Source organism: Parambassis ranga, chromosome 17 (assembly GCF_900634625.1).
Source record: "Parambassis ranga chromosome 17, fParRan2.1, whole genome shotgun sequence".
In the NCBI taxonomy this organism is placed as follows: Eukaryota; Metazoa; Chordata; class Actinopteri; family Ambassidae; genus Parambassis; species Parambassis ranga.
Genome location: NC_041037.1, coordinates 3,478,106 through 3,491,540, shown reverse-complemented (window position 1 = coordinate 3,491,540; position 13,435 = coordinate 3,478,106). Strand labels below are relative to the sequence as shown.

Genomic DNA, 13,435 nt, shown 5'->3' with positions numbered 1-13,435 from the left:
ATTCAGGTGCTCTGCCATGTTCAATTCCAGCTCTTATTAGGAGAAAATGGGAGCTTTGTCTTCGACCGTACGGCTGTAAACGACATGATGGCAAATGTCAACTCACAGAAAAAAAGTGTGAAATCTGAAGCAGCAAGAACAGAAACAGAAACTGCCCCATTTATAAACAACGGCAGCTAAGAAATAAGGGTGGATCAGCAGCAGCAGTCTGTAAAGCAACTTCAAGCAAGAGTAAATGCTCAGCCAGGTGTGTGGTGTGTGATAATGAGTGTGTCAACAGCGGTAGCAGGCAAGCCAAAGGCGGAGGGACGGCACAAAGTGACTGATGGCTGATTTCTGAGTGGCTCAGTGCATCTGATGGTGGTGGTGGTGGTGGTGGTGGTGAGATGCACTGAGCGGGGCCACGAAGTGGGCCCAGTGTACCTGAGTCTGCATCTCAGAGTCCTCCTCTGCTTCCGACTGACAGCAAGTAAAGAAGAGAGCACAGAGACAGTGAGACAAGGTGACAAGGAGGCACGAAGGGCGCGAGAGACACGAGGAGCAGCAAGCAGAGAGGCAAAGACAAGGAAAGGATACAGACTTTAGGCCTGTCCAGCCTCATATAACTGACGGATGAGCTGACCTGCTAACAAAGTCTAATCTGAGCAAGCACCTGGACAAGCAAGAAAGATAGTATAATCTCTTAAAACTGAACTGTAGTGAAAGTCAAACTTTAAGTGAGGCATGAACTGCTTTATCAATATGTAATGACATTAATTATGCAGATAAATAAGTGGTGGAAACATTTTTTATATCAAACATTCAGCTACTGAAACAACAGATTATTTAATCTATGTGTGTTGCAGAAACTTTAGTATGAAACTAATAGCATGTGAGAAGGGAGGCACTGCAGACTACTGCAATCCAGGACCCTGTACTGGTTCAAGGGTGGAACACTAACAGACTCTAGCTGTGATATTGTGACTAATTTGAGTGCTTTGTAGCTGTTTGTGAAATGACAAGAAGTAACTAAGTACTTCATGCAAAATTGAGCTCATGTCTGACACATGTATGTACCCATCAAAGGCATTGGTTAAAGCCAGTCAGCTGGAGTGATCCGCAGACTGCAGCTAACATTAATTAGGCCAATACAACGAAGTGTCAGACAGTAACATTTGTCAAGGCAGACAGTTACACTCTTGATTTTTTTCCAGCTAGAAATGAGAAGTCTAATTTTGTTGACAACAGAGGTCCAATTATAGAGGACATCACATGTCATGTGACAGTGAAAAGCTTGACAGGCGTAGAAACAGGAGCTGGGTTGAGCCAACAGTCAAGGGTAATGAAACCAGCAGAGAAGACATGCAGGGAGGAAACTTGGCATATTGCATACATTTACATACATTTAAAGTCTGTTTATAAAACATTTAAAATTTAAAATATGCACAATTCTAGTGGATGCACAACATGCAAGACTTTAAGTGCTCTTATTGTAATGACTCAGCAGCACTTTCTTTATGCCTATCACTTTCCCTCAAACGCCATCTTTCCCCCCCATGTACAAACCTCTGTGGCCGTCATCTCTCCATCAAAGGCAAAGTCAGTTTGTTCGCTGTCAGTCTGCATTGACAAACAGACCCACACCGTTCCGAGTTGCAAGCAAGGAAAAAGATGAGAAGAACCCAACTTGTAAATGTTTGAAAAATGCACTCATTGCCTACAGAGGACTCTATATAACCACAAATGGGACGAATGGAAATGCACTGATCTGTGAGCTACAGATTATCAGACGACACTACAGATAAGATCTGCAAGAGAACAACAACATAAGATAAAAAGGCAAATGAAAAAGAAGCAAGCAAAAACAGACTCAGAGGAAGATGAAACCTTCGGTCAGTCACTTTGACATTTGGATGTTGTATTATTAAGTTATTGTTGGATTTGGGAAAGACTACATCCTCATTGAAATTTGCAGATATGATCTCTGCCATGCTGTCACCGCACAACACTTAATGGTAAACATTTGACTGTCGACCAGTAACCTGACTTTCAGGCCCTCCCCCTCCTCTCCATGCATGTTGACACTGGTGGTGATCTGGATGCATTTAGCTGCCACAGTCTCTCTGCATCTTAGCGTGCACTGCGCTGCACTGATCAATGTGAATTCAAAGGGTGCTGCTGCTGCTGCTCAAGCGTCTTCAGTTCAGTTTAAATCTATCATTTTAATTTGGCTGCTTTGTTTGACGATGCAGAGAGACTGAGTGCAGAGATATGTGTGTTCACATGCAGCTGGTGTTGATCGCTTTCTTTCTCTAAATGTAGATGATAACACTGAGATGGGTTAGGCACAAAGCTATGCTTCTGAATATGGTGTTTGGTGAAGGACTAGTGACTAAATGAAGTGCTCATAACTTCAATAAACAGTCAAATATTAAAATGAATAGTTCTACAGTCATGGTAAGTAGGACGATTCTGTGTATTTGTGTCTAACCCTCTCATTATGGTGAACACAAGCTAATAACGTATGAAATGGTGAGGAGACTTGCAGGTTCATCTCTGTGTACTTGTGATGCTGATGAGGATGTAGTCTACGGGATGAGAGTGAGAGCGGGCAGAGATGAGGTTCTGAAAGTAGGAGACTGACAGACGCTGGGACACACACAGTCTCCAGGTCGCTTCTCTGAACTGAGTGATACAGGACAGGATAACGGGGGTTAACTCCATATATATATAATGGACTGTCATTCTAAGCCAGAGACAGGCACTGGAACACAGTAGGCACAGACACACACCTCCTCTTCCTCTGAACTGTCATGGTCATGGTAGCCCTGGGCTATGGAGGCGGTCAGGGAGGCTGCCTTGGGCTCCAGGTAGCAGAGGCACAGCGCCAGTGGGAAGGAGAGTGTGAGGGCGTAGGGTACAGAGAAGGAAGTGGACAGCAGGAAGAAGAAGATGAAGAGGAAGCAGGGGATGAGTGACGGTGACTTAATGGGGAGGAAGTTCTGCGCGCACTCTGGGAGGAAGCGCATCTCTGAGAGATCGGGGAATGTGATGTAGCCATCCTCGTCCAGGATGGAGGACAGGTCCGGCAGGTGCAGGGAGAAGGAGAAGAGCGTGCCGCCACGGCGCTTGCCCTGCTCCAGCCTCTGTTTGCGGGCCGACAGCAACAGCGCCTGCTCCTCCAGCAGGGCGGCTTTCCGGTCAGCATGGGCCTGCCGGCGGCGGCACCCCGTGCTGTTCTTGGCTGGACTGACTGAAGAGGCCCGCTTACGAGCGCTCTCCCTGCGCCTCCGCCGTACTTTAGTTGATGAAACAGGAGATGAGGGGAGTGAGAGCTCAGAACGGAGGGGGTCAGTTGTGTATACAGGAGGAGAGCACTGATGGAGGGAAATGTCAACGAAGAGATGATGTGTGTGTAAATGGAGAGAAGCGAAGGGGAAGAGGGGGGCGAATACGCATGAGCACACACGAGTATAGTGTGGGGTCAAAGAAAGGACAAGAAAAGAAAAGCTAATTAGTAAAGCGCACAGAAAATGAGAAGCATTTCTACTGCAGTGGGTTAAGCTGAAAGCAACTGGGATATTTTCCTCAGCCATTAAGATGTTTATCAAGGAAGAGAGAAAAAAAAGTCATAACAGCTTCTAAGAGCTCTGATTCTTACGAGTGGCACCTCAAAACAACAACAAAAAAGCCTCTGAAGGGGTACTTTAAATTAAAAGGCAGATCTGGGCGCACTGAACTGGTGGGGACAGCTGGTTACCTTTGTGTCGTGTCTCAGAGGTGTCGTGGAGGCAGGTTCTGCTGTTTCTGCTGCTACATCTTTCTGAGCATCCTCCTGCTCCGCTTTCTCCTCCTCTGCCTTCCTCTCTGTTGTTACCGTAGTGATAATGTCTCCCTTGGCAATGACTTTGGCTGCCCCATCACTGTCCTTCATCAGAGTCTCGTGGTTCTCCATGATGGGAGCTGGAATACCAGAGGACAAAGACAGATACTGCACATTGTTGTGGTTGTTGTCAGTGTGTAAAAATGTGACAGAAATATTAGCTATGCCAGCTTTCAGGTTAAAAAAAATCACTCATCTTCACTTTAAACAAAGGATTTTGTCACAAGAACATTTTCAGTGACACATTTTGTTTTGTTGAAACAAAAATGTCCAAAATGAAAAATGTGTGCAACTGAGACAAAAGGGCTTTAAAAACATCACAATACTCAAAATAACCCACCTCCGTCTAGGCTGCGGGACATGTTGTAGCGCTTGCTGCAGGAGCGCTCAAACAGCGGAGCCGGTCTGATGATCTGAGAGCTGGCTCTGCGGGTCTGAGCCTGCGTTCTACCACTGTAGCGAAACTTGGAACCAAGGCTGAGGAACTTCTTCGGGGGAGCTTCAGGGGAAACGAGCCTGTCATGAGACACAAACGCTCACATTAATCATGCCAGAAATAAAACACAGATTCAAGCCAAGCAACATAAACCATTAAAACTGAAGCTCATTAGCATATCCTCCAGAGAGCCTTCAGGCTGGGCTCGCTACTAGAAACAACCCAGGGGACAGAGTTTTGCTTAAAGCAGCATTAACCGACTTTGTATGCTGTCCAAATGGCAAAAACACTGTGAAGACTGTTTCAGTACAAAGACACCAAGTGCAGAGATAATCAGCAAACTCATGTTTACAAGGCTGGCATGACTGTGATCAGTCAACGCCAGAGAGTGGCAGAGAAAAACAGAGGAAAGCACAGTGGTATCATTTTGTGGGTGCTAATGAATGACATCCATCTCCATTTCATTTTAAAAAGAAGAGACACATCTTTCTGACAAGCTGGACATATTTTTCATTATTAAAAACAGGGTGTAAATTAATTCTTACCTGAAGAAGGTGTGGTGCTCCACACAGACCTTCCAGAGTCTTTTCGCAGCACGATGATTTGGAAGCTTGAAACCAATTGTGCTTTCAAACTGCTCAAACTGCAGGACAGATAAAATGCTGGTGTAAGACCCTGAGGAATCATTTATTTAAAACTAAATTATGTACTTTATATAATTAATAACTGCTTTCAAGTCGGTTTCCAGCCTCCTATTATTCACAATTTGAACGCTTTAACCATTCCTCCATACCCTCCTGTAATATTTATACCTGTATGAAACAGCTGCATACATGTCAAAAAAAATCCAGATTATTTTAGACATGACTGACATTACCAGTGCTAAATTATACAATACAGCTGCATCACAGTTACCCCTTGGTAGAGAGGCTCATCAGTGTTCACCAAGTGAGAACACTCAAGATCAGACTTGTCAGACTTTCATATTTTCAATGGCCCTTGAATACAGCATGTGTGATCTATCACTGGTTTATTATAGGTCGCAAGTGCAATAAGTGTTGGCACTGAAAGATTCTGTAAAAAAAATATGCAAAACATGAAATATGTGTAGTGCAAACCTTCTGGTCTTTACAGCCATTAAATACATGAACATAGCTGTGATCGCCCTCACCTCGCCCGGTCGGATTTTGATGTAAAAGTTGTTCCTCTTGTAGGAGATCTTGAGGATTTTGGGCCAGGCGAATCTGTTGATCCGCAACCTGTCTCTGTAGATGAGGAGGCCGCTTGCACAAACCCCAAGCATAATCTCCACACCTTCAGAGTCCTGTCAACGACACACCAAAACAAAAACACACACATCAGTTCATATGATAATGTGGCATTAACGAGGCCTAAAGAAGACGTCACTGACCACAACATTGCTCTTTCTTAAAGTTCCTTAAACTCTACAGGGTATAACAGGGGTGTTCAGGTGCACAGCAGCAGAATGTAAGAAGAGTCTGTGATAATAATGGGGTAAAAGCAGGCAGGCGGAGAGTGAAATCAGGCATATATGGCACTCTCTCTGTGGTGAATACAGACTGAAAGGGGCACTGCAACAGTGAAGTTTTGGGAAATGGTGGATGAAGCACAAAATGAGGCTCTTCACTGCACAAAGCATGATATGAGCAGCTGAAACCAATGATGACGGATTGAGAGGGGGAGTGCTGATCCAAAGCAACCAGTCTTAATCACTGGGATCATTGAAAATGACAACTGTGTAAATGTAACCATGCACAAAACACACTCACTCAGGTTAGCACATGGAAAGCAGCCTCTTACCTCTCCCTCAGCTGGAGCCAAGCATTCATAGAGACTCCCTACCAACTTTGCATTTAATGAGAGAGGAGAGAAGACAAAAGAGGGATGCTGGTCTGATATGTACATATTGTTCTTGTGTATCAAATCTATGATTCACAGAAGCAGCACTGAGCATTGATGTTGACTCAGTCTGATCAGCGCCGCCTCCTCATCTCTGTCATCTCCTCCAGCCTGATCCCAATCTGTGAAGGCAATATCCTCCCCATTGCTCCCATCTAGTCCCACTTTGACTTTCAAAGCACTTTTGATAACCGATTCGTATCAAGAAGACTGATGACTGTAATTTTCTTATGATGGCAGCAGCCCTGCTGTCATACTCCAGCTCTCCATTCACTGCCTGTGTGTTATAATGGCGTGTTTGATCCCATCTGGATGGTGGAATAGGAATGGTGAGAAAATAATCCAAACTCAAGCTGGGCTCCAGACCCCCCTCTTACCCCCCCTCCCACACCCTGCCTCAGATCTCCCTCAGCCCCCACTAACCGCCTACAACCACACAGAGGCAGCCGTGATATAATGTCAGTCAATCAGCGGAGCAGCGGTGGCATGTTAAACCGAGGCAGCCATGAAGTTTCTGAAGCAGCGGTGACTGTGACTGCATGAGTGAGATATGTTAGCTTTACATCTCATACAGAGAATACAAAAAACTGTTTATTACTGTAACATTTCAGTGCACTAATCTATGAATAGTTCCACAATTTGGGGGTAGATAAAAATGAACATCATCTCCTACAGTAGCTTAGCTTAGCACAAAGACATAGGATACCGAGTAGAAACTCTGTTCAAGAGAACAAAAATCAGCCTACATGCACTCTTAATAGAGCGACAGGTTGATGTACAGGAGGTGGGCATCACCTTATCACAGAAATACCTCTGGATATGTGCTGATTACAGAACATGATGCCAGATGTTTTTGCTCTTAAAATGAGGAGCAAACTGGCTCCCACTTTTATTATGTTCCTCTTCAGCAGCCAGCTCTCTTTCAGACATATTTTGCTTTACACATGAATTATAGGTGCAAGTAAATTGTAACTTAAACTCCACACATGTCTGCCAACAGTCCTGTGTTTATCTGTCATCCTGCCTCCTGTTTTGTTGTTTATCCACAGTTTGTAATGCACTTGAACTTGTTTTAAATGCATAACTGTCACCATATAAAGGTCTTTGAGTTGTCTAAAGCCATGCCTTGCAGGGTATGGTTGGAAAATGTTGAGGCATATTCAAGGAAGCTATTCGGTCTGTAAACACAATTTTTCCTTTTTTGTTTTTACAATTTTGACCCACACACATTAAGACAGCAAGGCTAGCTGTATTTAGCCTTTATGCTAAGCTAGCAGTGGCTCTACATTTAAAGTATAAACATAAGAATGAGGCCAAATTTTCCAAATAGCAGAACTATTTCTTTTAACAGAATAAAAACGTTTCCTCTCAAGGGCACCAAGCATTAATGGGGATATAAAGGACACATAAGTTTAATCTTTAGAAACTACCTGATACCACTGTCTGAGGTTTTTCTGCTGTTTTATTTAAATTCGGCTGTTAGCTTGGATAAATAATCCCTTTAGATATTGTTGTTACCTTAGCGTGGTGGAGGTCCACGCCATACATGGACAGCTTCTTGGCGTTTTCCAAGAAGTGAATCTCTGCCTCAGCTGGTGTCATCCCCCTGATGAGACAGGACACAAAACGTCAGACAGATTTAATGCTCTCTGATGAGTGTAACACTTCAGAAGGACAGGTTTCCAATAATAATTCAGTGTTACTGCAGGAAAGGTTTTGTAAAATGTTTGGATGCTTTTTGCTCAAACTCCACAGAGCAACAGAAGTGCATCCATTTTTAGCACAGACGGCCTTTAGAGGAACCCTAATCCTAGCACTGTCATTGCTCTGCTCCACCCACCGGACTAGACAGGACAGCATCAAATTACATACAAATCATTGTAATACAGGGAGAATAGGGGGGCTCAGACAGAGGACAGCCAGCGAGATCCATTTATAGGAAAACATAAATCCAATGTCTGCAGACATGCAGCTTTTGAGAGCAGATTATTAGTGCAGGTCGTAAACATTTGCTGACTGACTGGAACCGGTTAAGATTCAAGGCTCAATGCAATGACTGAGCAGAAAAACACAACCGCAGCAGTACAGCTTCACATTTTCATATTTACAGATGACGTCAGTTCAGTCAGAGACTTCAACAGACGAATGCAGACCAGGCACTTTCAGTTCCACCTCAGACTTTAGGAAATGAGACTAACTTGTAGGTCTTGTGAAGCTCCATAACCTTCTCCTCTAGCTCTTTGGTCTGGTTGGGTGCAAAGCGCAGTTCGCTGATGTAGTCGCTGCCCAGCTCCTCGGGGTCGTAGTCTCCGAGTTCAGACTGCACCGTGTACGAGCCCAGCACGGTGTGGGTGGCGAAGGAACAGGGCAGGCGACCTGAAACCACATCATCCCTCAGCTGCAAGCACAGGTAGTACCTGTAAGAGGTAGTGGAGGAGGAAGTACACACAGATTTAAATACATTTACATCCATGATGTCATTTGTTGCTTCTTATTTCAGGCATCCATCCTCCTCCAAATCACACATAAAAAATGTAGATTCATGTCTAACTCACCTTGTGATGTCCTCAGTGAGCTGAGAGGGGTCTGGAGGGTAAAACTTCACATTGAAAGCAAAGTTCCATGGACCAGCTGAGATGGAGACAAAAAATGAAATTATTATATATGTGCCTTCTACAACTGCAAAAACCTCAAAGTGCTATTGAGAACAAAGCAGCATCACTTACTCCTGATCTGCTTCTTCAGCTCCTTTGAAGGATCCAACCAATTCTGCAACCGACAGAAAAAATGGAATTTATCAGATAAATAATTAAAAAAAAAAAAAGTCCAGGTCAACAAAGGCAAGAAGTTCATCACATTTTGCCTTTAATGAGGTTTAGAATGTTAACGTCTTCCCTCATTTGATCTTTTCATTTACTTTAAGTTTACCTTCTGATTCTCAACATCTCTGTATGTAACGCCGAAGTAGTCTTTCTCCAGGAGGTTGAGGTGGTCACACACTTTATCAAAGAGCACATGGCCCCTGGCTCGTTTCTGTGAAAACAACAGGAAAAAAAAACAAAACATATTTAATACAGGCTCATCTTTGTTCCATGGCATCCTTTGGATTTGGAGTTTGTTTGTAGATAATGTTTAATTTATAGCTGGTTTGTCACCTTTCGTTACATGACAGGCAGAAGTAAAACTAATGTGGCCACTGTCTGTGACATATGCTGCAGACACTGCTGATTATTACAGTTCATCCAGACACGCTGTGTGATGACGTGTCTGAATTATCTATTTCTTAAAAAAAAATAACAATAGCTTCCATAATAGTGCATATCAGCACCCTGTGTCAGCCATGTTTGTAAGGAATACACCTGTAAACATCAGTACTTTCTCACAGGATGTTGACTCCTTATAGGCTGAAACCTGCCAAGATGGGTTTCTGTGCGTTTGTGGTAACCTTTGACCTGGAGTTCCTGATAATAAACACAAAATGACTAGAAAACACTATCAGTAAGCTAAGCAGAGCAGTTTTAAGGTGCCATGGGGCTGCTTTTTCCTTCTTCTCCTCATCTCCTCATAATTATCTTGAGATAATTAATGAACTTAAACCTCCTTTTTGCAAAGCTACACCATGAAATTAAATTACAAAAAGCAGCATGACAATGATGCAGCACACTGCATAATACAGCTGCATGACAGAGCTTAGCCTGTACAGATAACCCTCAAGCAATCCAGCCACAATCGATCAGTCAGGCCATTCGTGGATCGATTCCTCCTACATGAAGCATTACTGTGTAAATACACCTTCAAATTTCTGAGCCTCAAGGTGAACATCAGTGACGTGAGTGCTTTACACTTATCGACCGCACATCTAAAGAGCTCTGTGCCATCAGCTGGAGCTTTGTCACCTCCCTCCACTTGAGGATGCTGGCGGCCTCATTTGGCCAGCTCACAATCTAATTTAGGGCAAGCCTTGCCTTCTGCCTGCATGAAGCCAGAGCCAGCTCCTCACGTCAGGACTAGGCTCAAAACCGCTGCTATAGCAGGAGTCACCACGTGACTATGCGTCTGTCACACTCCTGTGTGGAAGCAGAGGAGTATGCATATGTCATGAAATGAAGGCGAGAAAGAAGGAGGAATGCACGACTCACAGCCTGATGACGCACCGACAACCTTTTACATGACAGATAGTGTGTGCGTGATATTAACAAAGCCACAAAGCTGCAGGGGGCAGAGAGTTAATCCTACCAGAACATCTCTGAGGGAATTAGCAGTGCAATGTCAGAGTGCTGCTGCTCGTCTGTGACAGTGGCTTCTCAACGCAGCACTTAGACCTGGCTTCACTGACAGAGTAAATACATTAAGAGGGTGCAGCACACTCAACTGGTAATCACTCTGCCTTCCTGCGGGTTGTTTAAGGAAGGAAAACAGCAGGAAATTGGAAAGTAAATTGACTTAAACTTAGACAGAAACATCAGTCTTGATCAATATCTGGTCAAATCTGGAGAGCGAACAGCAGGAGGAGCTTGAGGATGATAGGAAAGTAGAATGTGCATCTTCAAAGGCTGTTCCTAAATCATCCCTCTGAACACAGAGGAGTTTTTTTTTACTCTACTAACATTTTTAAATCACTGCTTATTTCACACTGCAATATAAAGCCATGCACATCTATGGAAACTGCATCAACATGGCTAGAAGTAGAGAGAACTCAGACATGTTCCCTGTGTACATAGAAAACAAAAAGAACAAAAGATTTACCGATTCTACAAAAGAGCTCCCTTTGGGAACGTCTAACCTGTTGGTTTGGGGGTTCTGTGTTTCTTTACTTTTTGCAAGCACTGTTCTGTACTTCGGAGTTAAAAACATAAACAAAAGAAACTGATGGGACGCCGAGAGAGATTTGTATTTCTTCCTCCTCTGAGACCTAACACCCTCTGAAGTGAGGGGAGGAAGTTGGGCCGTTCTGTGTCACAGAAAATGATAGGAAACGATTAGCGCAGGCATTTTTTTCCCACAGGAGGAAATGGAGTTGAGCTGGAAAACTACAAGGTCAGGGGGATATAAAAAATGTCAAATCATGACATTTCTGCACTGCCTTCAAATGGGATTGGGAGGAAGAAGAAGGCTGGCCAGGCAATTATCCGAGGGTCTTCTGACCTCGACTGTATAACTGTGTCAGACAACATAAGCTGACCTGGTGTTTCGCCCTCGGCTGCTTTCATGCTGCAGAATTTCATTTCAGTTTTTAGGTCCTGCTGGTCACGGTCGTGCCTCACTGGTTGCTATGACAACTCCTGAGGTAAGCGAGCAGCTAATTAGCCCTTTTTGTTGTCTGTTGCTTTTTATTTCAATGTTTTTTTTTTAAATGGAACCCTTTCAGTGGGGGAGTGAGTATTAGTCACAATTGTGAACCCACAGAGACAGTGTTGCTGTGATTATGGGTATTGTCAGGCCGCAATCAGCACCAGGTGTGACTAATGTCGCCGCTGCCTTAGTTAGCACAGCTTGAATTTGCAGCACTGCCGTCACAAACATGTAAAGAAGGAGACAAGTCTGTAAAGTAAGTACAAAGGGTTATTTTGAGGAGACCTTAAGTTTCCCCCCCACTTGCAATTATTCTGTTATTCTGCTATTTTACTGCTTAAATGGTTAATTGGAAAATAGTTACTTGGCGTAGTTATGTTCACAAAAACTCTGAGGGAGAGGTACAAATAAAATAAACCAATCCAAAGACAACACACACACTGAAATAACAGCTTCTGTTGATTTTATAGTCAATGCTTCAAGCCAGGCAAAAAAAACTAAAAACCTAAAAAAGAAAGAAATCTGCACAGAAAATGACCTCATCTATGCTAATGTGGTCCAGAGAACGTTAACCAATGCAGGAAAATAGACAGTTTTGTCCGTGACCCCTAAAGAACTCCTTCAAAGCCTTTCTGAAATATTTTGTTCATGAGTCGTGGCTCAAAGTGACACAGTAACTTTTGACCTCTGCCCACCAAATTCCTCTGCAGCTACATGCTATCTTTTAAGCAGCAAACTAGTTTTTCAGGTGGGTTTTCTGCACAGACAATGTATCCATTCCAGTTTTCCTTCATTTTCCATATTGCTCAGCTGGGTGCGTCTGCTCACATCCCTTCTAATGCACTCTAATCTGAAGCCGGCTCATGAGGTACTGTGGGTGTCAGTGTTGGGACGCAGTAAGGCAAGGGTTCGACTTGTGCCAAGGAAGGCCTGGACTCAGGTTGTCCTAGCAGGAGGGAGATTAGAGGACAGTAAACAGATGGGGCCTGATGGTTTAATACTTCACTATAAGCTATTAGCCACAATTACACACTCAGAAGCCCCTTTCACACAGGAACTCTGTTTAAGGTCTGCAGAATCAGGTCAGAACAGTGTGCAGCTGACTGGACGGCTGCTAAAGGTGAGGGGAGGAGAACTCATCGGGACTATTGACTGTGTATTTGGTTCATATTGTAAATCACGCAGTGTGTTTACACTCTGCATGGCTAAATTATTGACTTTAGAATATAACGCCATTATTTCCTTTCATAAGAAGTGACACCAAGTTTGTGAAAACATTCATGATCATTCTAGAGGGTTTATGTCAGATGTGGCTTCTAAAATTCCTTTTTCTGTGAACTGCTGTGCCATTTACCAAATAACACCAAACTGATACCAAAACTGAAACTGCAACAACAGGAATATCTTGTTCTAGAAATCATGACCCAGTTATCCACAGACCAAGCAGCTTCTTGAAGGAACTACTTTCTATCCATCCGCCGCCTGCAGCGCTGAAAGCAGAGTGCATCTACTCAGAACAAACGGCTTTACCACTGACTTCCCTAAGTGACCATAGCTTACACAGAAAACAAAACTGCTACAACAGATAAACAGCGTCTTCAAATCTGTTAGAATCGTGTATCAGCTAGTCAAAAGTAAATGCAGATTTTAATCTCAAAGGTTTTGGGGGAGTTGTTTATTACGCACTCCAATAAAAGACAATGACTTTATATAACTCAGGTGAATAGTTTATCAGTTATTTGCATTTAATCTTCTAATGTTTCAGACCTTTCAGAACAGAAGTGCATCGCCCTTCTCCGAGTCTGTCTCAAGGGTAAGAAGTCCAGACTGACCCCCATTTCCAGATAACTGTCCTTCCAGCACCACAGTGGGACATCCAGTAATCATGCCAACACACTGAGCCAGTGACACTGATTCCCTTCAAC

At 43.6% G+C, this 13,435-nt stretch overlaps 1 protein-coding gene across 5 annotated transcripts in view; it reads right to left on the bottom strand.

Moving 5' to 3' along the window:
- The window catches only part of LOC114450212 (protein 4.1-like), a 34,130-nt gene that overhangs the window by 9,406 nt on the left and 11,289 nt on the right, over positions 1 to 13,435 (bottom strand). For 3 of the 5 annotated variants that reach the window (XM_028428212.1, XM_028428214.1, XM_028428215.1), the window contains exons 4-13: positions 9,147 to 9,251; positions 8,945 to 8,987; positions 8,774 to 8,849; positions 8,417 to 8,635; positions 7,737 to 7,824; positions 5,470 to 5,622; positions 4,844 to 4,941; positions 4,203 to 4,378; positions 3,740 to 3,942; positions 1,546 to 1,599 (exon numbers count right to left, since the gene is read on the bottom strand). In XM_028428212.1, the coding sequence (XP_028284013.1) occupies positions 1,546 to 1,599; positions 3,740 to 3,942; positions 4,203 to 4,378; positions 4,844 to 4,941; positions 5,470 to 5,622; positions 7,737 to 7,824; positions 8,417 to 8,635; positions 8,774 to 8,849; positions 8,945 to 8,987; positions 9,147 to 9,251 (1,215 nt within the window). Of the gene's footprint in view, positions 1 to 423; positions 460 to 1,545; positions 1,600 to 2,771; positions 3,357 to 3,739; positions 3,943 to 4,202; positions 4,379 to 4,843; positions 4,942 to 5,469; positions 5,623 to 7,736; positions 7,825 to 8,416; positions 8,636 to 8,773; positions 8,850 to 8,944; positions 8,988 to 9,146; positions 9,252 to 13,435 lie in introns of all 5 variants that reach the window. The other 2 variants (XM_028428216.1, XM_028428213.1) reach the window with 2 other exon arrangements.